Source organism: Coenobita brevimanus, chromosome 21 (assembly GCF_032717465.1).
Source record: "Coenobita brevimanus isolate Jiangsu-jjx chromosome 21, ASM3271746v2, whole genome shotgun sequence".
NCBI lineage: Eukaryota > Metazoa > Arthropoda > Malacostraca > Decapoda > Coenobitidae > Coenobita > Coenobita brevimanus.
The window spans coordinates 29683189-29709824 of record NC_136974.1 but is presented as its reverse complement, the minus strand read 5'-3'; the positions used below and the strand labels follow the sequence as shown (position 1 = coordinate 29709824).

The following is a 26636-nucleotide window of genomic DNA, read 5'->3' as shown; positions in this document are numbered from 1 at the left end:
TGATAGAAATATGCCTTTTTAAACAACAGATTTAAAAAATTAGAAATACAGGATGTTAAAGGCTGGGAAAAGCCACCCTTCTTCGGGACAGACTGAATGAGAGCAACTTCCAGCAAGACGGAGAAAGAGAAATCCACAGACAAAGGCGAAAGAGTATGCCTTGGCAGGGTATACGCACAGAAGCACAGTTCTTGAGGACAACGGGATGAACCCCAACAGGCCCGTCAGCCTTGTTAATTCTTAGGTCAGTGAAGGCAGAAAGTACAGTACATCAGCTGAAGAAACATCAGTCATGAGGAAGCCAGAGGAGGAAGAGATAGAGGAACTGCATTGGAATCGTCTAAGGTGGAAATGAAGGAGTAAAAGGTGCGGGTAGAAACAGAGGAAGAATGAGAAATAGGGCAATGACAGCATTCTGAATGAAGGAAGGAGAAAGGAATGACGATGGGAGTGAGGTGAAAGATGGCGAGTGAAAATGAAGACGGCTTAAAATAATTCATCTCAGTCCCAGACCAATACTACACATTATCTCATAAACAAACAACTATAGTAACTTACACGGGCGGAAAGGATCTATAGGTACTCGAAATGAAACTGCAAATGAAGAATGTGATAGAGACAGTCAGACTTACAAAACATTACTTACGCTTGAGATACTTGTCAATGTCCGCCAACTGTGGAATATTGTCCTCCCTGGAAACATAAAATAAATAAATAAATAAATAAATAAACAGCTGCTCTTAATATATCCGTGTGAAAATGTGAACTACTCTAATTTAGCAGTGAAAAGTTAAATATACACGTATACACTTACACAAAAATATTCTTAATAATACTCTAAACAAAGCCCAAAAATCAAAATCAGTACTAGTAAATCTCAGAAATTGTTAAAAAAAATCTACTGCATCCTTTTTCACTTTAATTGATCTAAACCCCTTACTCCATTATTTCCCATTAACTCCTTCAACACGATGACGAACTTTTACTTCATTTAGCTAACACCAGACGATTTTACTTAGCTTAGAGGAGAAGTTTAGAGCTGGAGGGGTTTGGCAAAGCACTCAAGAGCGTGTTTATTACTGGCGACTCTTACTAAGCTGATGTAATAATCTTTGGAGGACAAAAATAAAGGAAATTACGTTCTCTGGCTTAGTAGATTAATCACATTCCCTTAAAAAACCAGTCCTTACATCCCTTAGGTCCAGACTCCTTTTCTCTCCATTTTCCACATTTATCAGGTTCACATTCCTTATTCCGTGTGTGTGTGTGTGTGTGTGTGTGTGTGTGTGTGTGTGTGTGTGTGTGTGTGTGTGTGTATTTTTCTTTACATCCTAACTCACATCTACACCTACTCTCATTCCATCCTTCCCAACACTTTTTTTTCCTACACCTCTACTCTCCAGTCCCCTCCTTCTACACACCCCTTCCCCTCCCATACTCCATTCTCTACTCCCCAGTCCTCCCCACCCCTCCCATCCCCCATTCCCTACTCCCCAGCCCTCTCCACCCCTCCCGTACCCCATTCTCTACTCCCCAGTCCTCCCCACCCCTCCCCTGCCTCCCCACAACCCACCTGTAGCCGCAGTACTTAACGAGGTCGGGCCAGTTCCTGTTGTACTCCTTGCAGGCGTGGGTGGGGTACATCTTGAACAGCTCTCGGTAGATGGTGCCCCTGGGGAAGTAAAAGCAGAGCCAAATAATAACTACTACTACTACTACAACTACTATTACTACTACTACTGCTATTACTACTACTACTGCTACTACTACTACTACTGCTACTACTACTACTACTGCTACTACTACTACTACTAACAAAAATAATAATAAATATGCTTAACCCTTTTTACTCTTTCTTGGCCTATAATTCCCATCTCTCCGTCTTAAACTCCGAACTGAAACAACAGATAAATATGATGCTGGTCACGGAGAGGTGCTATGGAACGAGGCTGAGTCATAACAGTCTTTTTTTTTTATGCCACTCATCTACGTGAAATACATTGAAAATGGACGAAAATCTCTGTCACGTTAAGGTGAAAAGGGTAAGATGTTGCAGAATTAATAATAGTACTATAGTTCTTTCACCTTAACTTGGCCCAAAGTTCCCAGTTTGCAAGCTGTTTCTTGTAATTCAGTGGCAGAATTAGACAATACTACGGCTCAACATACTCTCCATAACACTTCTTCGTGACTAGCATCACATTCTAGTGTTAAACAATGTACAGAAATCAGCATTCAAGATGGAGAAATTACAATTTTAGACCAAGTTTGAATGAAAGAGTTTAGTGTTTCTGAATCAGCATTAATGCTATATTTCTTTCATATTAACTAAATAGCTTAGTGACAGAAAGATAATTTGGGCTGGATAAAATATTAAATCAATATCACCCAGTGGGGGTGATTAAAATGAAAAGAACGTCACCAAACTGGCGGCATCACCAACTTGGATGTTCCGCCATGACGGAGACCAACATCATTTAACAGCACACGCAATCTCGGAAAGAGTTTCAGTTTTTATCATGTCTGGAACACATGGAAAAATCGACTCAGAGTTCCTGTGTGTACATGGATGAATGAACAAGAAGAGATGGAGCGTTGTGCTGGAAAAATGACAGTAAATGATGATCCGTACTTTCTGATCAATTTGTCCAGTGACTGGGTTGAGCTTTCTGGGATTGTTATATAAGAGATATTTTCACCAGACCCCAACACAGCAGATGATCTCAAGAGTTATGAAAGTCTTGACGCTTACAAGCAGATGGTCTCTATCCTGATGACGTCCAACACCAAAAAGGTGTTTTGACTTGGTCCTAAATTTCAGATGGGAGACCCCAGTGAAGACGGCAAGGGCCTGACTGGCCGGCCCGGGCTCTCCCGGTCAAACCCTCCACGGCTAACTCAGGCTACTGTTGGCTGTACAGTACCTTGGGGTTCCCCATTTTTATAAACCTGGTTAAGCCACTATCTCAAGCATGCTGCTATGTCATCTATCATTACAAACTAAGGAGCAGTTTAGGATGGAAGTAGAAGAACATTTTACTTGCCTGACAAAATGAACTAGACCCTGATACTATATAAAATTCAGCCAAACAAGCCATTGGCGTCTTATCAGGTTTAAAATGTTTTCTGCCTGATCTTGGACTGTCTTCGGTAACCTGTAGTACTGTAAGTGTTTCTCTCGATCATTCCTATGACAGCTGTGGACGCGGCGAGAACATACCGTTGTTTACGTAGAGAATGAAAGGAGGCCAACTGCGTGTGCTGTTTACATACTGCCATGGAGGACATTGGGTTTGATGACGTCACATGAAAACCCTCTACACGTGATATGCAAAATTTTTCATCACACACTTTTCCCCATTTACCTTTACTGGGAATGTTGAGGACGAGGTGAATATTTATGTCCTTCTTCGAAATTTCATCGACCGCAAACAAAAACAAAAACAAAATTAATTCGGTTCATCCCAAGAAATGTTTATGTCTTTCATGAACAAATATAACAACCGGAAAAGAAGAAAGTATGCCTGCTCTCATTTACGTGGTGCCTTAGTATGCAGGCTAATAATTTCAATGCTTTTAATATTTAACCTCAATAAAATCGTCTACCGTTAACTGGAATAAAATAATGCAGTTATCCCGACTATGAGAAAGAGAATGGTCACAGCATAAACACACACAGGCTTGTATGTCTCGCTCACCACCAAATAATCATCCAGCGTTATCTGAAGTATTATATCTGGGTTGACTTGATCGTGAGCCGCAAGTTTCACCCTTTTGTTGCAGTGTATAGTCTTGGTTATTTATTCAGCGTAAAAACAGGCAATTTTTTGTAACAAAGAAAAATCCTAGCAGTCAAGGGATTATATATAAAAAAACAAGTATCCACAAATCTCTGTTACTGGTGCACCTAGGAACTTTATTTAGGCTAACACCATATTATTTGCTGAGAGATATAAACCGCTCAAAAAGTTAAACCTCAATATTCTTACCAAGTCTTGATCTCCTCCGGCGTGTACTCCACCCTGGGGATCGGCTGGCCACTGTTGGAGATCCGCCGAGGACCAGGCAGCACAGAGGAAGAAAGGAAATTAGGATTCAGTAAGTTCTCCATTTATTATTATTATTATTATTATTATTATTATTATCGACACACATCATTTAATCAGAAGTCAAAACGAAGATATTCTGTTCTCTGGTGGATACGAATTTGAAAGTTTAATCTGTATAATGTCTAACAGCTCAAATTATATATAAATTTTACCCAAACTATTAATATGAAAAATAAATAAAATACGGTATCTGCAAAAATCAAACTTTTAAATTCAGGTAAGATTAAAATAAAAAATCCTCCTCTCATGGAATCTGTTTACCTTTTCTTTCAGCATTAAATTATGACCGTAAATAAAAGTAATATCAATAGTTTAATCTGCTTACAGCCCGGGTCATCTGTTTCATTAGGTTCTTAGTGAAATGAAAGGCTGAAAGGAAACTCTATTACGGGGATTAATTATTACGGATTTCATGGAGATTTGTGGAACCGTAGAGCCACTGATGTCATAATTATTCATTCCTACCAACTCTCTCTCTCTCTCTCTCTCTCTCTCTCTCTCTCTCTCTCTCTCTCTCCACTTTATCATTCTCATCACCATCCCTCACTACCACCATCACTACAAGCATCAGAACCCTTTCTTATCATCCTCATCACTACCTCCTCAATACCTCATCACCATCACTGCAGTTATTCACCACCACCTCACCACGATCCTCTACACCACCCTTCACTACCATCACCACACCCACACACCACCACCATTAACAGTATCCCTGCCCTTCAATATCACCACTAACTCTCCCTGTCATACTCATCACCATCCCTCCCTCACTACAATCATCTCTGCACCTACTCACTATCACTACTCATCACCCTTCACCACTATAAGTACTAGCCTGTCACCACTCCCCTCACCACAGCCCTATCATCATCAACTTTATACACACCTTCACTACCACCATGCATCATAAAACACCACACCATCATTATCACTCCGACCCATTCCCATCCCTCCTTATCACCCTTCACCATATCACCTATCATCCTAACACCACCCTCCTTCATCACCACAATACCTCATCATCACCTCACCACTCTCACTATCACCTTGCATCACCCTAACACCACCTCTTTCCTATCACCACAATCCCTCGTCACCTTAACACACCCTCACCATCACCTTGCATCATCTTAACACCACTTTTCATCACCATAATTCCTCATCATCACCTTATCACTCTCTCACAATCACCTTGCATCATCCTAACACCACTTTTCATCACCACAACACCTCATCACCACCTTAACACACCCTTCCCATCACCATACATCATCCCAACACCACCCTCCTCCATCACCAAAACTACTCCTCATCACCTTAACACACCATCGCTATCACCTTACACTATCTTCAAATGTAACTCCTCACCACAGTCCCTCCAAAACACCCAAGACCTCCTTCACCACTCTCATCACTTTACAAAACACCCTTCAACATCTCCCATCATCACCAGATTATATTACACCAATTATTTAGCCTTGTATTTCTACCCCTCATCACCACCCCCTCATCACCACTTTCACCACCAAGTCTCTCCAAATCCCACAACCAAATCACCACCTTTCACCACCATACTGCATCAATCACCATATATTGCACCATTCCAATATTCAGTCCTTCATCACAGTCCCTCACAAACACCTTAACACTTCATCATTACTTTCACCACCACTCTCATCACTTAACCACAACCAAGTCACCACCTTTCACCACCACTACTCACCAGAACACATTGCATCCTTCCAATATTCAGTCCCTCATCACAATCCCTCACAAACACCTCATCACTAGCTTCACCACCACCCTCACCACAACCACATCACCACATCTCACCATCAGTAATCACCAGAATGCCTGTGGAGGTACGAGGCTACTTACAATTTATAACTCATAGCGAGGTCGTAGAATACCTGACGCCTCTTCCGGTAGACGGGGTCCTTGAAGCCCTGGAGGTCAAAGGTTAATGTCAAGGAAGATTATTATAAAGGGCATAAAAAAAAAGAAAGGAAAATATGATGAGGGTGAGAAATAGATAGGTGTGTGTGTGTGTGTGTGTGTGTGTGTGTGTGTGTGTGTGTGTGTGTGTGTGTGTGTGTGTGTTCAAAGATCTACCTCCATAATTACCTCATAGATATTCTATCTATCTATCTATCTATCTATAGCCCGACGCCCTAATCCCGCAAAGGGTGGCCGCAGACAAAACGCCTCCAAGTCACTCTGTCACCCACCATTTGACTACCCTCCCCCCAACTCACCCCCCCCTCCCTCATGTACCTCTCTACTCCATCCCTCCACCTCATCCTAGGTCTACCCCTCCCTCTCCCTCCCTCCACCTCATCCTCGGTCTACCCCTCCCTCTCCCTCGCTCCACCTCACCTACATACACCCTCTTAGTCAGTGTGTGTGTGTGTGTGTCTCTCCACATGTCCAAACCACCTCAGTGTATTTTCTCCTAATCTTTTCAACCACAGATATTCCCTCCGATAAAAAAAAAAAAAAAAAAAAAAATGGCCATAATACACGCCTACTGTAAAAATATGTTAATAATTTCCTTAGGAACTTACTGGATACACTTCTCACAGTTCTCCTTTTGCGCATTCCTGTTACTTCTTTTTATATCCTACCCATCCCATTTATTAGAGCGAAATAGAATGATGATGATGGTGATGATGATGATGATGATGATGATGATGATGAGGAGGAGGAGGAGGAGGAGGAGGAGGAGGTAACATGGATAACTTTTAGTGGGAGTTATTGATATGGTTTAGAGTTGCTTATGTGGCAGCCCTGACAGCTAAATGTAGAATTAACTGTAACTGATTAAGTCAACATGGATGCCCTGTGGACAGTATGCCGTTGAGTTTTAACTTCTCCTACAGCTATAATAATATTAGCTTCAACAAGATGAGTGGGTGGGCAGGGGGAGCGTAGTGGGGCAGGGGGAGTGGGTGGACAGGATGTGTGTGTGTGTGTGTGTGTGTGTGTGTGTGTGTGTGTGTGTGTGTGTGTGTGTGTGTGTGTGTGTGTGTGTGTGTGTGCGTGTGCGCGCGCGCGCAGGTTAAGGGGGTGGGAGAGTGGGTGGATAGTAGGGAAATAGGTCATGAGGAATATATCCCTGGGAAAGTGGACCCAGGGAAGAACATAGGTCCAGTGGGTTAAATGGGAGCCCAGGGACCGTCTCCCACAGGGGGTGGCTCTTCAGGGTCTCACTAAATGTCGGTGTGTAGTCAGTTTTTACTCGGGCAACGCCGGGTATCCCTGCCATTTGACTATACAACCAAATATTTCACCCTCAAACGTATAAGTCAATAATTGTGAACGATAAACTGGTAAATACGATCATGATGATGGTGATGATGATAATGATGATGCTGATAATGATAATGATGATGATGATGATGATAATGATGATGATAATGATGATGATGGTGATGATGATAATGATGATGGTGATGATGATAATGATGATGCTGATAATGATAATGATGATGATGGTGTTGAGAGAATTAAGATTTGGATCGTACCATAAACGGCTCTGGCGACTTCATAAACTTTTGCTAGCAATTTATTCTAGACAACACCCCAACATCCTCTTGTGTGTTCATTATTCAGATTGTACGGATTTTAAAACTGTATAAACAACATGCAAGAAAATGTCAAGGAGTTTTATGCAAAGTAAAGCAGTCAGAGGTGCTTCCACGTCTTCCGTATAAACAACAAGCACGAAAATGTTAATGTGTACGACAAAATTGACATCACAAAGAGGAAGTTGCGAGAAGTTTCCTGCGTCATTTAGATTACAGGTCTCATATCCAGTGCCTTCCATAACACACCACAAAAGATCCAAAACCTTTCACGCTGGAGCCAATAATAGCGAACGATAAACTGGGGCAAAGATCCGGTTGAGCCAGTGCGTGTATGGGTTCCGATCCCACATCAAAGAGGGTCTGAGGCCACTCTGGAGGCTTCACCGACCCTCTGATCATTGCCAAAGGATTAAAACTCAAATTAACTTCTCGTCTTTGATGGGATGAAAGCGGGGGAGGGAGGAAGGAAGGGAGCACAGAACGGCAGGTTTATTTTTGTTATGCCTGAACATTATTAGGAGGTGGAGCTAAGATTCCAAGGGCTTGAATGATATATGAATTAGTGTCTAGCCCATTTCAGTATGACTTTATAGTTCCCCCACTTCCATATTTCTTCCTCTTTCCTTATTTTCTGGATCTTGCCTCTCACAGTCCTTAGGTGGAAGAAAAGATCAGGAAGATACGTATAATGAAATTTGACTGGAAGATCACGTGTAAACACCGTATTTTTTTCTAATTTAATTGAGGAGCAAAAGTATTGATGAATATTGGTGAATTTTACATAACGTTCTTTTGTCTTCTAGTTTGGATTTTACCATTCCATCGTTGAAGAATCCAGCAACCTTAATTCCATCTATAATTTAGTCCATCTACTGTATAGCCAGACGCCTTAATCCTGAAAGAGTTGCTTTTACATTGTCCTGTTCTCATTCAAGCAGCCCTCACTCCATTCCACACCACTTTCTTTCATACATATACCCATTTTATACTATCGTCTCATCCTCTGCCTCCCTCTTCCCCTACACCTTATATAACCATCCCACCTTCTCGTCTCATGCTGTCTCCCTCTCCTATACCCATTTTATACTATCGTCTCATCCTCTGCCTCCCTCTTCCCCTACACCTTATATAACCATCCCACCTTCTCGTCTCATGCTGTCTCCCTCTCCCCCTTCACCTTACATAACCATTTAATCCTTTCGTCTCATCCTCTGTCTTCCTCTCCCCCTTCACCTTAATGCTGCAGTCAACCAATACTCTCCTCATTTCTCCCTCTGCATTCCCTCACACGGCCAAACCACCTCAGGGTAAGCCTAACACTCTCTTAAATGAAGGGGTTAGTGGAGGCTGCATCTAACCCCTCCACTTCGAAAAACCCATCCTAAGCTGACAAAAATCGTCTGGAGGTCGCAAGAATACTGTAAAAAGGGGATTAATCTCACCGGGGACTTGAATCAGAGAAGAAAGGAAGCCCCAGCAACAAGTCTCTCTCTCTCTCTCTCTCTCTCTCTCTCTCTCTCTCTCTCTCTCTCTCTCTCACTCTCTCACTCTCTCTCTCTCTTCGATGACGTATTCTAGGTTCTATTTTTGCTACCTTCAACGATTTTATTTTAGCTCAGAAGAAAGTTAAATAAAGCCTCAGAACTCCATACAATACCACACTCACGATCATACACACACTTTATATACGGTATCTATCTCAACTTTCACACCCAACATTCTGCCTATTTCAAACGCTTCACTATTCGCCTAATCTGCCTATTTCACTTTCACACTCACTTTATCTCAAACACCTTCACATTTACTACGTCTGTCAGATTCAAACATATTCACATTCAATTTCAGTCACACCAAACCTTTCATTATCACTCTCCTCCCAGTCTAAATCCTCATCCATCTTTAACGTTAGTCAATTTTCAGTCTTCCCAAAACTGCACAGTGTTTCATTCCTGAGAGAGAGAGAGAGAGAGAGAGAGAGATCGGAGGGCAGGTTACTATTTTTCTAGATTGCGTTGTTTTTCGTAGTTCATTTTAGCATCCACTTTAGTCTGGTAGCTGTTTAAGTGAATACAATAATAAACCAACGCTCTTAGACACCACTTAAGTTTAGGAAGGTTTGTAAATATCGGACGGCAAAAAATTCAATAAAGAAAACCCGGGAGACAGAAGGGGTGACTAAAGAAATTCCCCCGTCCAAAGTAAACACGAGTGGAACGGGGCCTTTTATTGCTTCTGAATTACCATACAGACGGGTGGTTGACGTCGGGTATTCAACTCTTTCACTACGATGACATTAATTTGTTCTTATTACCTCCATATGATATTATACATTACAGATATAGCCTTTCGTCTTGATGGGGGTTAATGAACGCTTTATCCTTTGAAATAAATGGAAACTTTTGGAAACGGCAAGAATAATATGCAAAAGACGTCTTCCGGGTGAAAGGTTTAACCCGATTGACAGCTGGATGAAGTGACGAAGACAATAAGTTCAGTAAATGTAAGAAAAAAAGAAAACCGACCAAGGTTACAGATGACGTGCTAAGGTGAAGGATATATCAGTCTGTCTATATACTGCCTGAAGTAAGTCTGAGAAATGTAGTCTCAAAAAAGAAAGAAAAAAAAATCTCCAGGCATTTTGATTCCTACTATTATCGACCCTCTCCCCTCTCCCTCATTTGCTGGCACTCTCCCATTCTCTCTCTCCTTGTTTTTCTCGATGGGTATCATTAAGTGTTCAAAGAAGGAGGTGATCGGGGGTAATGTAACGTTTTAATGGTAACGTTATTAGCTACTAATCCCTCCCACACGAAGACGTGCTTTCCCTTCTATTCCTGCTCTCTCTAGATGATTTTACAGCTTTGGGGAGATTTTTCGACGTAGCTTCGGTATGAGCTCTTTTATTTGATATACTGTACACTGTTTGGAGGTAATCAGAACAAAATGGACAAGTAAAGAGTACTAGATAAATGCGGACATTTCAGAGCTCTAATATGGGGCTTCATTTAAGTCGCTTAAGTCAGTAGGCGTGAAGCGGGTGTTTCATGGTTCCCATATCACACACCACAAAGCCAGCCAGGAGTCAGGGCGTGTGTGCTGGGCAATCCCCAGGCCCTGTCTTCCCCTTACTGTTTTTTAAGTCAGCCCACACCCCACTGACCGGGCTAATGTATGGCCCGGCCTGCGCTATAGGTGCAGGAAATCTGTAAACGAACGAACGAACGCTCCCATATGTAAAAGGGATGTCTTCCGACTTAAGCTATTAATATGCGTAGTCAAAGACATATTATGTCCGTTTGCGTGCGGTAACACGTGAGATGTCAATGTCTACGTGGTAATGTTGGTTGTTCTCATCCACTAATATCCAGGCGCCAACATTAACTCGTCCACTGCAGTGACGTCTCACAGTTTTTCCTGCTGCCACTAGACCATTTTATTTAGCTGAAGAAAACACCCCTGGCGGCCAACAGTTCATGATGTTATAGCTATCTCCTCTGGCTCCTATGCGAGCTGCCAGACAAAAAAAATCGCCTGGAGTCAGTAGGAATATAATACTAGATTTGCCCCGACCAAGAAAGTTAATATCCTCAAGAACAAACGTTTGGATGTAATGTAAATCGTCAATACCCTAAAGCATTAAACCAGTGGACAAAATTAACGTGTTTACTTCTTGAATCCAATTGATTTTTTTTTTTCTGTTTTCTACATAAGACGATTCTATGTACCCTACAATGTGAAGTTCCAATATGAAGTGGTTAATGGACACTGTTGCTGACCCTGGCACAACAAATGAACAAAAATCGCCTCACGGCAGCAAGAATAAAAGATGAAGATTTGTGGCAGTAGGGGTTACTGTCCTGAAAAACTCAGGGACAAAAGTTCTAATATTTCACTTCTTTTACTTTTCATTTTCCTGTAAGAAAATGTTCTGGACAGAGGTGAAGAGAGTAAGACAGGGTGGCAGTGAAGTTAGCAGGGGAATGAAAGATAAAAATGGTCGATAACTAGAGAAAAAGGGAGGAAAAGTGAGCAGATGGAGAGAACACTTTAAGGAACTGTTGAACATAGAGGATGGAAGTAATGCGAATATAAGTGGCTGGGGAATGGCTGGGAAAAGGAGGGAGGTGAGAAGACAGGAAGAAATCAGTAGGATAGAAGTTGTGGAAGCAATGAAGAAAGTCAAACTGGGGAAAGCCCCAGGAATTGATGGAGTGTGTGGTGAAATGCTGATGCATTGGGGAGAGATAGTAGTAGAATGGATGTGGAAGATGTGCAGATTGGCCTGGGAGGAAGGTAGAGTCCCGGAGGATTGGAAGTCAGGTATAATTATTATTCCCTTGTACAAAGGAAAAGGGGAAAAAGAAGTGTGTGGTAATCATAGGGGCATTTGTCTTCTTAGCATAATAGGAAAAGTGTATGGTAGGATACTTATTGACAGAGTTAGGGAAAGAACAGAGGAATTAGTTGGAGAAGAACAGGGAGGCTTTAGGAAGGGAAGAGGTTGTGTAGATCAGATATTCATTCTTAGATCTTTAGTGGAAAAGTTTCTAGAGAAGGGAAAGAAGTTGTATGCAGCTTTCATGGATTTGGAGAAAGCATATGACAGGGTGGATAGACAAGGATTGTGGAAAGTATTAAGAATATATGGAGTAGATGGGGAGTTGTTGAATGCTGTGAAGAGTATGTATGATGGTGCTAAGGCTGCAGTGCGTGTGGATGGTGAACTGAGTGAATTTTTCTATTTGAAGGTTGGGTTGAAACAGGGATGTGTCATGTCTCCATGGTTGTTCAATCTGTACATGGATGGGGTAATAAAAGAGGTACAAGGTAGGGTAGTGGATGTTGGAGTGGCCCTGGTGAGAGAGGGTAGTGTTTGGAAACTCCCTGTACTGTTGTTTGCAGATGATACTGTGTTGTTGAGTGAAGACGAAGAGGAGCTGCAAGGCTTGGTGGATGAGTTTGGGAGTGTAAGAAACGGAATCTGAAGGTGAATGTAGGGAAAAGTAAAGTGATGGTCTTTGAGAGAGGTGAAGTCAGTGAATGTACAGCGAGGTTGGATGGTGAGGAATTGGAAAATGTGAGCACGTTTAAGTATTTGGCTAGTGTGATGAGTAAGGATGGAAGTTTGGAGGGTGAAGTGCTTGAAAGGGTACAACAAGGAAGAAAGGTTGCTGGTTCCTTGAAAGCAGTGATAAGAAACGGGGAAATGAGCATGGAAGTGAAAAAGTTACTACATGACAGTATTGTGATACCAACTCTAACGTATGGAAGTGAAGCTTGAACGTTGCGGGAAAGACACAAGTCAAGAGTGAGAGCAGTGGAAATGAGTTATTTAAGAGGAGCCTGTGGAGCCACATGGAGAGACAGGCTGACAAATGAGGATATAAAGGAGCGTTGTGGTGTGGATGTGGATGTGATAGGAAGCGTTAGGAGGAACACAATGAGGTGGTTTGGCCTGTGGAGAGGATAGAGGATGAGAGACTGACGAGGAGAGTGTATGTGAGTGAGGTGGAGGGGGGGAGAGGAATGGGGAGGCCGAGGATGAGATGGAGGGATGGGGTGGAGAGGTATATGAGAGAGGGGGGTGTGAGTTGGGAGCAGGGCAGTGAAATGGCGGGGGACAGGGCGAAGTGGAGGCGATTTGTTTGTGGCCACCCCTTACGGGATTGAGGCGTCTGGCAATAGATAGATGGATAGATTTTCCTATGTTAGCTAATATTTCTTGGCTGGGAGGTATGTTTCTCTGTCCACATGATTCTCAGTGATATGATGCGTCAGGGAGGAAAGTGACGGACATGTCCTATGTGTGAGATTGAGTCAGTGGCGTAGTAAGCGAACTTTTAACTCTGACTGTAAAGCTGTTGTGGCCCAAGGTTCATCTGAATGTGAACCCAGTGGTCTGCTGGCTGATGTTTTTCTCCTGCAGTCCACCATCTTCCTTTCGGGGGATGTGGAGGGAGTAGGGATGACGTTTGCATAGTAGCCTACTAGCAGTAAATGTACAGATCGTAATTTACGTGACATAGCAGGCTTCGCAGCATCTCTTCCTCAGCGGTCTATATTACACATTAACCTACACCTTTATATCCTTTTTTATTTTACTGAGAGAAACTAGCCTATGTCAATAATAAAAAAAGTTAAATAACATAAAATATTAGAATTATCAGGGAATAATAGCCGTGATTAATCGCAAAGTTACTAAATCAGTACCAAAAATTCTTCAAAGAACAAAGTACCAAGGAATAACAGGCATAAAATAAATCGCTATGGAAAACGCACTACGAAGCCTTCCATGGCACCCAGGTTACAGGCCAAGTGGTGAATTTCCTACAGTAGGACCATGCAACAATGCCTCACCGGGTGGTCTGCGTCGAGGTCTGAGCCGTACATGAGCACCTTCTGAAAGTTGTCGAGGTCGCTGATCTTGCGGGGAAACCAGGGGCACAGGTCGCTGAAGTCTGCCCAGGGAGACATGAAGTGGGAAAAGAGTCAGGATATTACTGATGATATAGAGTATGAAGGAAACCTTCAGCATGATAACATGATGTTTGCAGAAAACTGCAGATCATTTCCTAGAAGGACCTTAGGTATCCTTAATTATACCATCTAACCTTCCAGCACTATAAAAATTCATCATTTATCTCCACAATCTCAACCCCTCCTCCCCATTAAAGCTTCCTTAGTAATCCATCTCAACGCTTCGTCTCCTACCCACCCTTCTCCTAACCCATCAAAGCTCTTCTACACCATATCAATCCACATTGCTGCATTTAGACTTTTCTTCTACAGCTAGATTTTTCAGGCTACAGTTTAATGTGCAGACGGGTATTAGATAGAGTTGACTGTCTCTGATTCCAAACAACTTAGACACCCTTGAGGACTGGGAAGGAAAATGGCAAATAATAAACAAACCTGATAAATGTCATAACCCACGTCACACGATCACATTCCGCCATTTCGTTCCAATAGAAATACACACCAGCTACCCTACCACAGTGCCATCAATTAAATACCTGGGTGTCCACCTCTCGGCAGACTCAAGGTGGAACATTCCCAGGAGTTTCTTCGCACAAACGATGTGGATTATAAAACACTTATTCGGCCACACCTAGACTAATATGACACCATTTGGGACACATACACTCAACAGTATTAGTGAATTAGAGGCCACGCAAAACAAAGCTGCGTGATCTATAAAACGTGATTACAGGCACACGGCTGTCCATTAGATGATTTCGTAAAACATGGAACGAAACTAATTCCATTTGCTGCAAGGAAACAGATAGACAGACAACGGATATTATGTAAAATCACAAACAATTCAACTGACTGAGACAAAGACACTCGCTTAAATCTTGCCCATATACGTGTAAATACACAAAATTTCAGGAATCGTCCGGAAATATACTAATATCTTCCAAATCTCTGAACTACCTGCAATTGGGCTAGATATACGGCTAGCGATAAAAAAAAAAAAAAAAAAGTGCTTACTAAATGCGTTTCTCTAGACCTGGTTTCGAAACGTTGACCTCTTCACTCCTATGACGTATTTTAAATTTTATTCTTGCTATCTCCAGACAGTTTTAATCAGCTTTGGAGAAACGTTTTGAACAAGAAAGAGGTCAAATAAAGCTTTCATTAACTCCATTACTATCAAAGTTACACTCAGCAGACTAAAGGCAAGCCGAGACAGAAAAAATAAATAAATAAAGCACATCACTAGATTGAAGGGGATAAATTGGCATCCTTAGTTCCAATATCAAGGTAAAGAATAGCCTCAAACTCCACTCATCCCCTCACCCCCACCCACCAAAGCTCTCCTGGGACATGACGGGGCCGGGCTGGGCATGCGGGAACTCCTCGCCCTTGTCGTAGTCGTGGAGGCTGAGGCACGACATCTGACGCTGCAGGAGGCGCGTGAGGTCGTCCATGCGGGAATTGTCACACTCGATGTCCACCATGATCTCGTACTCGGAGTTGCGGCGGCGGGACTTGCGGCTCTCGATGTGCACCACGTTGACGCCGCGGTCCTGTGGAGAGATGGAGGTGAGGGATATGAAGGAGGGAAGTGGAGAGAGAGAGAGAGAGAGAAGAAAAAGAGGGAGAGGTGAGAGATAAGGCTGGCAAGGATGAGAGAGAAGAGGCAGGTGGGAGGTTAAAAAGAGGGAAAGAATCGTATTTTGAGAGACAAGTCAGACAAGTAATAAGAAATTAAAGAGAGAGATGAATGAAAAGAAATGGAGAAAGGGATGAGGGAAAGAAGTAGATAAAGGGATGAGGGAAGAAAGTGAAGAAAGGTATGCAGCTCTCCCAAGCTACACAGTGTTCTAGACGACAGAGATACGATAGAAACCTAATGAGAGAAGACGGAAGAGTTTGTAAGCCTTACAGTCTGTCCAACAGCATGGGTATAAAAGCAGACTGGTGCGCATTTCACTCCAGGAAGAACAAGCCTCCTCATTAGGGTACCGCCTCCGACGTATGAAAATCTCTGTCATATATTGTGGACTGTCTGCAGGTGGTGCTCTTGAAGGCAGCACACAAGCTAGCGTTCCTGCCCTTCAGACCAATAGCTTTGGGTTATGTCGTGAATGACGCACTATATATCCAGTCTGTCACAGGAACTTCAGTACCTGAGTTGATGCATGTTGTTGCTGCCAATGTAGAGCTGAGGGGAAAGCACATGAACAGACTAAGTACGCCTAATTCAGAGCAAATCTACGATGTTCCATTTAGTCAATGTTCTGCCTCTGATGAGTGTCACAACCCTTTAATGAAGCCCATCAGAGAAAAAACGACAGCATCACAAGAGGGAGGATGATGAAAAAATCGGTTTGGAAAATGAGAAGGAATTATGCCTTGTCAATAACATGATGCGCATCTAATATTTCTGTAAGTACACTGCTGGCTTCTCATGTGTAACTTATCCACTGCTGGCTGTTGAATCACCTGCAGTTTATTGCAGACTTCGCATTCAGTTGTACATTATTGGTGTACACTGTTTGCAAAATATAAAGTGCCACCTCTCTGCAGTGGCATTACACCAAAATTACATTTCTCAAACAATTGGACATCAGGATCATCCTTCAAACACGTTCTAGTCTTAATATATTCTTGTTCTTCGTTTTCTACCCTTTCACATGACAGTCATATTGGACTTCTGTATTATCACAACTTTATTTCAATATCAACAATGAATGAGTCACACCTAAAACTCCTACCTAGACACTAGAAACTTCCTTTTTAGCATGCTTTAGTTAAAAATCTGGTCATCGTTTATTTTACCCATTACCATGTGACACACATCTTGGATGCATGTATAATGTGGGGAGGAGGAGGAGGGGGAGGAGGAGGAAAAGGGAGGAAAAGGAGGAGGAGGAGGAATGATAATAAAAGAATCCAACAGGGTCTCACCTGGAACACCTTGAGAGCCCTGGCCAACCCCCCGACCTGGTTCTTGAGGCTGAAGACGATGGAGTTGTGGGCGGGGTGGTACACGTCGCCCTCGCCACCCTCATTCTTCTTACCGCATGGCTCAGGGGACGACCGACCGCTGCGAGCCTCCTGAAGAGACAGAATGAATAATAATGAGATTTAATTCTGAACTACCGTACCATGACTCTCTGCTCTAATCCTCCTCTTGAAGAACGAACAGAGATGTAGTGGTAGTGGTGGTAATGGTAGTAGTAGTAGTAGTAGTAGTAGTAGTGGTGGTGGTGGTAGTAGTAGTAGTAGTAGTAGTAGTAGTAGTAGTAGTAGTAGTAGTAGTAGTAGTAGTAGTAGTAGTAGTAGTAGTAGTAGCAGTAGTAGTAGTAGTAGTAGCAGCCACAGGTTCATCTGAAATATGAACCTAGTGGACTGTAACCTGAAGCTGCTCTCCTCAGGCGGTCCACCATCCTCTTTTCAGGGGATAGGGAGGATGACGAGGGACGTTTGCATAACCGGGTAGTGGAATCGCACGGCTATATCGGTGCCACTACATGAAGGCGACCCTCTCCAGCACAAGAATGAAGAGAAAATTGTTGAAGTAGGAAGACTGAAGAACGAAATGAGAATATACACAGAAAAAGATCAACTCGCAAATTACAAGGAGTGTCTGTTTTAATCCTGCTACCTGTGCACGATTTTTGGCAGGAAGGAGCTCTTGTGAAGGAATTAGGCACAGTCACAAACGAGGAAGATCCCTAACACCACTTCCTAGGCGATTCACTTTGTTTATTCTGCGTTACTATTGTCTTTTTTGTTGCGTAAATCGTTCTGATATCGTCAAACTGTGCGTAAGGTATAAAATGATATTAATTTGCCGGATCCAAAAATAAATCGCTAAGGAAGAGGTGTTAGGGAGCTTCTTTGCTGAACAAGAATCCTTCGTCAAGTCTCCTAAAACATAAATAGATATGAAGAAAGAGTACAGAAATTAACTCCAAAACTGCGATGACTGTATTTCTCTCTCTCTCTCTCTCTCTCTCTCTCTCTCTCCACAGCCCCTCTTCTCTCCCCTCTGCTGGACAAACGAGGTAACTTTATGGCATCACCAAGACAGTCAATATGTCACAAGTTCCTCTGTCTCATTAGTCTCCTCACCATCACAACACCCTCCCCTCACCATCACAACACCCTCCCCTCACTATCACAACACCCTCCCCTCACTATCACAACACCCTCCCCTCACCATCACAACACCCTCCCCTCACTACCACAACACCCTCCCCTCACTATCACAACACCCTCCCCTCACCATCACAACACCCTACCCTCACCATCACAACACCCTCCTCTCACTATCACAACACCCTCTCCTCACTATCACAACACTCTCCCCTCACCATCACAACACCCTCTCCTCACTACCACAACACCCTCCCCTCACTATCACAACACCCTCTCCTCACTATCAAAACACTCTCCCCTCACTATCACAACACCCTCCCCTCACTACCACAACACCCTCCCCTCACCATCACAACACCCTACCCTCACTATCAAAACACCCTCCCCTCACTATCACAACACCCTCCCCTTCCTACCACAACACCCTCCCCTTCCTACCATAAAACCCTCCCCTCACTATCACAACACCCTCCCCTTCCTACCACAACACCCTCCCCTCACTATTACAACACCCTCCCATCACCATCACAACACCCTCCCTTCACCATCACAACACCCTCCCTTCACCATCACAACACCCTCCCTTCACCATCACATCACTATCCCTTCACCATCACAACACCCTCCCTTCACCATCACAACACCCTCCCTTCACCATCACAACACCCTCCCTTCACCATCACATCACCATCCCTTCACCATCACAACACCATCCCTTCACCATCACAACACCCTCCCTTCACCATCACATCACCATCCCTTCACCATCACAACACCATCCCTTCACCATCACAACACCATCCCTTCACCATCACAACACCATCCCTTCACCATCACAACACCATCCCTTCACCATCACAACACCCTCCCTTCACCATCACATCACCATCCCTTCACCATCACAACACCCTCCCTTCACCATCACATCACCATCCCTTCACCATCTCTCCTCACTCACAAACCCCATTTGAATGAAATTTTGTATTGTATTTTTGCTTCCTTGAGATGATTTTCTTTTTAAACTTAGGACAGCCTCATAAAGAAAGATTCAAAAACATAGAATATCACACCTCGACTTCCACATCACCTTTCCCTATTCGTACTCACCAGCATGGAGAAGGGTAAGTTCTGGCTATCACTCCCCCGCCAAGGAGGAGTTAGCAAAATTCTGCATTGCTTTCACCACAACGACGTCTTATGTTTTATTCTGGATACCATCATATTATTATCATATTTAAGACGCAGAAGCCTCTCTACGATGGCTCTGTCCACCTTTCTCTCACTAACGATTTTCGGACGAGGTGCTTCACTCCCGTAGACTTCAGTGACATTGCGAAGCCACACCACATACTATTAAAACTCTCACACCACTCCACACTGCAATATATCACCCTGTCACACCACAACACTACAATATACCACCCTCTCACACCACAGCACTAGAATATACCACCCTCTCACACCACAGCACTACAGAATACCACCCTCTCACACCACAGCACTACAATATACCACCCTCTCACACCACAGCACACTACAATATACCACCCTCTCACACCACAGCACACTACAATATACCACCCTCTCACACCACAACACACTACAATATACCACCCTCTCACACCACAACACACTACAATATACCACCCTCTCACACCACAACACTACAATATACCACCCTCTCACACCACAACACTACAATTATACCACCATCTCACACCACAACACTACAGAATACCACCCTCTCACACCACAACACTACAGGATACCACCCTATCACACCACAACACATTAAAGTATACCACACAACACCAAACATACTCACCCTCTCACACCACACTAAGGGCATTAACTAAAGGGACCTGATGCTCCCGCATCTAATACTTTTTTACTGTTTCGCCTTAAGTTAGTCCCCGTAGTGAAAGAGCTACAGAATATCAATTAACCTTTTTAAGACGATGAAATTGCCTTTGCCGCATTCCTATTAAGAACAGCAGATTATATTAAACTTAGGAAAACCCATCGTGGTGAAAAGGCAAACTCTCTCTCTCTCTCTCTCTCTCTCTCTTGCTATCATGGTGTCCCCCCCCCCCCCAGCTCACTAGCAACTCACTGTGTCCCCCTCATTATAATTATCCAGCCCCTCTGTGTCTCTCCATGTCTCTTCTCCCCTCCCTCAGTCTTCCTCTCTCTCCCTCCCCTCCCTCAGTCTTCCTGTCTCTCCCTTCCCTCTCTCCATTATCTTTGCTCATCATTATCTCAGTCATTCCTCTTGTTATCTTGGCATCCTCCCTTCAACAACTCGCTCTCTCCCTTTGATTATTTCCCTCCCTCTCTCTCCCTCTCTCTCTCTCTCTCTCTCTCTCTCTCTCTCTCTCGTGCCGTCGTATCTCTCTTCACTTCGTTCTTTCTCCTAATACATTTTTATTTCTTTTCTTTATTTTTTTAACCATCATTCTCATTTTTATCTTTCCATCTTCTTCCATACCACTCTCTCATCCCAGTTTCAATTCACCCCTCCTCCAACGAGCCTAAAGTTTCCCTCATTCCCTATTCCCACATATACTCCCTCATTAACTCGTTCCTCTTCCCGTTTATCCCACTCTCCTCCCCTCACTCCTACTCCCCTCACTCTCTCTATTCACCCACATCACCCCTACCCTTCGATATTTCCCCTCAACACCGACTATACCCACTCCCCTTATTTTACTCCATTTCCCTAACCTACTCCCCTCCCCACACCCCACTAACATCCCCCCCTCCCCGCCTTACACAATCTTCCCTCCCACTGACTCCCCGTCCCCTCCTCTCCTACCATATCCTTCCCTTACTAACACATTCCTCTCCCCACATCCCTCTGACTCCCCCATCCCCTCCACGCCAATATCCTTCCCTCTCACCCTCCTCCTCCTCTCCTCACTCCTACCAATTTCCTCCTAGCCCCTCCTTCCGTTCCCTCTCCCCTTCCCCTCTTTACTCCCATATACTTCCTTCAAGCCGCACAAACTCTCACCCCCACCCCCTCCCCCTCCCCAAATCCCCCCACCTCAATGACCTGCCTCACCTGCCACCCTCGCACCCTCTTTTCACACCCGCCCACCGCCTGGACTTAATACTGGAACTTGGCCCAATAAATCATGGACCCCGAGATAATAAAGAGACAGCCCCGGGAATTTGAAGAGAAAATTAGTTTTTTATATTCCGTCAAAGGACTTCCGCTTATCTGTCTATCTGTCTATCTATCTATACCTATCTATCCATCTATCTATCTGTATACAGGAGTATACCTCATTCACAAACCTCTGTGTTAGATACAGCTCAGAGCTAAAGCAATACCGACAAAAATAACAGGAGTTCCTCTAAAACAAATATTACTTTATTTTTTCAGTTTTACCGTATTTTTGTTATGTTTACCACCATGATTATGTCGTCAATCATTTTCAAACATCCTGTACACTTGTAGCAGCACATTAGGGTAAATTTTACGCTGCATCACGTAATAAACAGTCTTGGGAAACTCTGGCCAAAAATCAACATCCTTTAACAGAGTCTAGGAAGCCAGTATCAAATTTTCCCCGTTTTTTCAAGGACATTATATCTAGACGGGTAATTTTTTCGTAAAGAATTTTCCTTTCTCATATTTACCCTCTACTACCTTCGCTCTTCTCGCCGTCCCTCTCCCCTCATCTGGTCCTCCTCTCCTCATTTCTTTTCCTCTTCCCTCCACTCATCTTTCCCGCCCTCCACACCCCTTTCATCTCTTCCTCCCTTCCCAGCTTCTCCCCTATTTCATCTTTCCTGCCCCCCCTTTCCCTCTGATGTCCTCTCCCCTCCACTCCACTCATCTTTTATCATTTCCTCTCTCCTCTCATTTTTCCACTCCCCCTTCCCCTCTTCATCAAATCTATTTTCCCCTTCTCCCCTCTCTTCTCCCCCCGTTTCACTTCTCCCTTTCCATATCATCTCTTCCCCCCTTCCCTCCCCTCTCCTGTCCTGTTCTCTCGACTTGGCTCTCTCTCCCTCTCATCTCATCTCTCCCCTCATCCCCCTCCTTTTGTCACCTTTCCGACCTATCACCACCCTCTCTCTCTCTCTCTCTTCCTCCGTGTGTGTGTGTGTGTGTGTGTGTGTGTGTGTGTGTGTGTGTGTGTGTGTGTGTGTGTGTGTGTGTGTGTGTGTGTGTGTGTGTGTGTGTGTGTGTGTGTGTGTGTGTGTGTGTGTGTGTGTGTGTGTGTGTGTGTGTGTGTGTGTGCCCTCTCATTCTGCCTTCCCCCTCTCATCATGAACTCTCTCTCTCCCCTTCCCCTCCCTCCAGATTCAACTTACTGAGTCAAGAATCAATTACAGTCAAGAATTTATGAGTCATATAGTTAATAGGCTAGGTTGTTGGCTGGGAGAGAGAGAGAGAGACATGGGGGAAGGAGTGGGAGGAAGGACAGAAGGAAGGAGGAGAGGGAAGGGAAGGAGAGGCGGTAACTGGGATAGAGAAAGGGAAGGAAGGAGGGAGAAACTGGAGACAGTGAAAGAAATGGAAGAGATGCAGAGAAATGAGTGGAAAGGGAAGGTTGAAGTAACGGAAATGGAAAGGCAAGGATAAAATAGAAGTTATAATAATGGAAAGGGAATAAGCTTCAAGATATGCAGGTATGGTATATATCTCTCTCCCATAAATCAGAGCGAGATGGGTGGTGGTGGAGGTGGTGGTGGTGAGTAGGATCGTGGTGGTGGTGGTGAGTAGGGTGGTGGTGGTGGTGGTGAGTAGGGTCGTGGTGGTGGTGGTGAGTAGGGTGGTGGTGGTGAGTAGGATCGTGGTGGTGGTGGTGAGTAGGGTGGTGGTGGTGGTGGTGAGTAGGGTCGTGGTGGTGGTGGAGTAGGGTGGTGGTGGTGGTGGTGAGTAGGGTGGTGGTGGTGGTGGTGAGTAGGATCGTGGTGGTGGTGGTGGAGTAGGGTGGTGGTGGTGGTGGTGAGTAGGGTGGTGGTGGTGGTGGTGAGTAGGGTCGTGGTGGTGGCGGTGGTGACAAAATTACAATCTGCACTTTTTACCCCTATGCTACCTCCTCTGAAAATTTTCCTTGAATGCGATTAAAAATAAAACTGTAATGCTCTCTCTCTCTCTCTCTCTTTTTCTCTCTGTTTCTGTCCTCCCTTCACTCACATCAATCTCTCTCATCCCATCCCTCCATATCTCAATCCTTGCCCTTCATTCCCTCCAGGTCTCTCCTCGCTTCCTTCCATCTCATCTTCTCCTCCCAATATCTCTCCTCCTTCCCCTCCTCCTCTCAATATCTCTCCTCCCTCCCTCCAATCTCTCAAAACCTCTCCTCCGTTCCCTCAGTTTCTCAATATCTCTCCTCTTTCTCTCCCTATCTTCCGCCTACCTTCCATCTCAACATCTCCCGCCTTCCTTTCCTCCATCTCTCACTTTCTCTCTCCTCCCTTTCCTCTGTCTTTCAGTATTTCTTCCATACCTTCCCTCCATCTTTGTCTCTCCTCTCTTCTCTCTCCATGTTTCATTACAGCTCCCTTCTTCCTTTCCTTCCTTCCTCTTAAAAATATCTCACCTTTTTCTGTCTCCCAGTGGCACTTCCTCCGCTTCATCTCTCCATGTTCTCTTCTTCTTCCTTCCACCTCTCCACGTTTCCCTCCTTCCTTCCCTCCATATCTCTCCAGCTCCTCTCAACATCTAATACCTCTCCTCCCCTCTCCATCTCAGTATTTATCATCTCTTTCTACAGTCTCTTCATCCTTCCCTCATTTTCTTCCATCGCTCAGTATCTCTCTCTTTTCTCCCTACCATATTTCCCTTTATCTCTCAATCCTCTCGTCTGTTTTGTTACACAGAATATAATTATGAAAGTAATTTTGATCTTTGCAAAACACCCTCGAAAGTACCATTAGTGCTGTTGCTGTTTGCTTTCTTCTACACTCTCCCTTCCCTCTTCTCAACGTCTCGCTTCCCTCTCGCTTTCTTTCCTCTTTTCTCTCATGCTTTCTCTCCCCTCTTCCTCTTCGTATTCTCTCCTCTTGCTTTCTCTCCTCTCTTCCCTCTCGCTTTCCCTTCATTCTTCCCCTTGCTTTTTCTCCTCTCTTCCCTCTCGTTTTCTCTCTTCCCTCTCACTTTCTCTCCTCTCTTCCCTCCATCTCTCCACGTCCCTCTCCTCCCTTATCTCCCTCTTAGGTCACCTGTATTATAAAAACTCCGGTGGGATCCCCCTTCGCATTCATAACTATTTATTCATCTTTAACATGGTCGATATTCCTCTCTCTCTCTCTCTCTCTCTCTCTCTCTCTCTCTCTCTCTCTCTCTCTCTCTCTCTCGTTTCCTTAACTCTTTTTCTCTCCCCTTCCTTTTCCTCTTTTCATCTCTTTCATTTTCCTCACTCTCTTGTTCTCCACTAAGTGATTCTCTTCCTTCTCTGTTCTTACCCCCCTCCCCCCTCATTCTGCATTTCTCCTTTCCCTCCCTTCTCCTCTCTACCTTCTCTCTCCTTTACCCTCCTCCTCTTTCTCCCACCAGCATCCTTCCCCCCCCCTCATCCCTACTCTCTCCCCTTTCTCTTTCACCTCAGCTCTCCCTCCTCTCTCCCCTCCATCTATTATCTCTCCCTCCTTCCTTCCCCTCCTGTCTCTCTCTCGTCTCCCTTTCCTTTCTCTTCCCTCCCATTTTTCTCTCTGCTTCCTTCTCCTCGTCTCCTTCCTTCTCCCTCCTCTCTCTTTCATTTGCCCTGCCACTCAAGGCCCCCGGGGTAAGGCCTCTCTCCCAGGGCTTTGTTTTACCATTATTATCAAAGGACTCATACTTACCTGCTTCATACTAACGTCGTGGACACTAATTCACACTATTGCTTCCCTCTGTCTGTTTGTCTGCTGCCACACGCCTAATCCCACAGTTCATCCTCGGTGGCTACAGGTAATTCCCTCTAACACAATCGTATGCGTGAAATTTATCCTCCTCAATAAAGTGATTATTTTAAGCTTGATTTTTTCCTTCCAAAAGTTTTATTCAACTTAAGAATAACTTATTATACTGAAAGGCTTAATTATCCCCGTCAACGAAGCTGGAGAAGGTAATGTATTCACCCCTGTGTGTCTGTTGGTTTGTTTGTTGGTTTCTCCACGTCTCAAAAAGTTAAAGATGGATTTCAATGAATTTTTGTGGATATGTGGGACATGGACCAAGGATGAGTTGATTAGATTTTGGTGGTGATCTAAGTTGTGTGGTATTGGGCGCTGGCGGAGGTATGCGCTCTCTGTGTGCTGTATACTTGTTCTCATGTATAGTGAATCTGAATTCCACAGTACAGAGTGCAGGAAACAACGATATGGAGAAGCCTCACGGGTTTGTCACCCAATTAAAAATTTGTCATCAAAAACTGAGGGCGTGTCATCCCCCCTGGCGACTCAAGCCCCTACCACACAGTGAAGGTCGTACTCCAACAGGTGCTTAGGCTTCACACCACTTTAGTCAGTGGTAGGTGGTCGCGGCCATCATCCACTCACTTGATGTAGTGCTGCCTACTTCTTCCTTCACCTTTATCATTCTATTTCTGTGTCTGCTCTCCCTCCCCTCCCTTCCTGTTTCTCTCTTTTCTTCCTGTAACTTGTAGCATACTACTCATCTTTTCACTTCAGGTGGCTCTACACTGTGTGACAAGCCTAATGGTTTCCTGAAACCCAGGAAACGATTTACAACGCCCGGTGGTAACCATATAACCAAATCAGGGGCTGAAGTTGAGCCTACTATGACACCCCTGTTAAATGAATGGAAACGCAAATTCGACATCCACCCAGGAGTCAGACCTCCATACTTTTCCCTGAGCCTCGCCACAGCGAGGCGCGGCCAACCGAAAGGAATCATCAGTTCACTTCACTGGATGGCTCTGCAGGGGGGGGTTGCTTGCCTGTGGTTCATGAGTATGCTCGGCCTGACAGACTAGGGTTGATCAACAACAACCACCACCACCTCCTTTATGATTAATTTAGCATATTACAACCAAACATTTTTTTATTAATATCGCTTTCATATCGACACTTTGCTGCAGTAACATACAAGTGGACACTGAGATGTAATGAGCAGAAAAATTGCTTGGTAAGAGGTATTAGGAACGTCTTAAAATACGACTGTCTCAAGAAAGACTTCCTAGACATCCAGAGGTCTGTGTGTGTGTGTGTGTGTGTGTGTGTGTGTGTGTGTGTGTGTGTGTGTGTGTGTGTGTGTGTGTGTGTGTGTGTGTGTGTGTGTGTGTGTTTCACTTGTATACAAAGTGCATACAGTATACGAGTATACGTAATGCAGCTACGAGAGAGAGAGAGAGAGAGAGAGAGA

At 44.1% G+C, this 26636-nt stretch overlaps 1 protein-coding gene across 1 annotated transcript in view; it reads right to left on the bottom strand.

The window, feature by feature from the left end:
• The window catches only part of Trhn (tryptophan hydroxylase), a 63092-nt gene that overhangs the window by 11696 nt on the left and 24760 nt on the right, over positions 1–26636 (bottom strand). The window contains exons 4-11 of the mRNA XM_080266588.1: positions 21173–21183; positions 17114–17203; positions 15510–15729; positions 14057–14157; positions 5991–6058; positions 3990–4040; positions 1574–1672; positions 647–693 (exon numbers count right to left, since the gene is read on the bottom strand). Of these exons, the coding sequence (XP_080122714.1) occupies positions 647–693; positions 1574–1672; positions 3990–4040; positions 5991–6058; positions 14057–14157; positions 15510–15729; positions 17114–17203; positions 21173–21183 (687 nt within the window). The remainder of the gene's footprint in view (positions 1–646; positions 694–1573; positions 1673–3989; positions 4041–5990; positions 6059–14056; positions 14158–15509; positions 15730–17113; positions 17204–21172; positions 21184–26636) is intronic.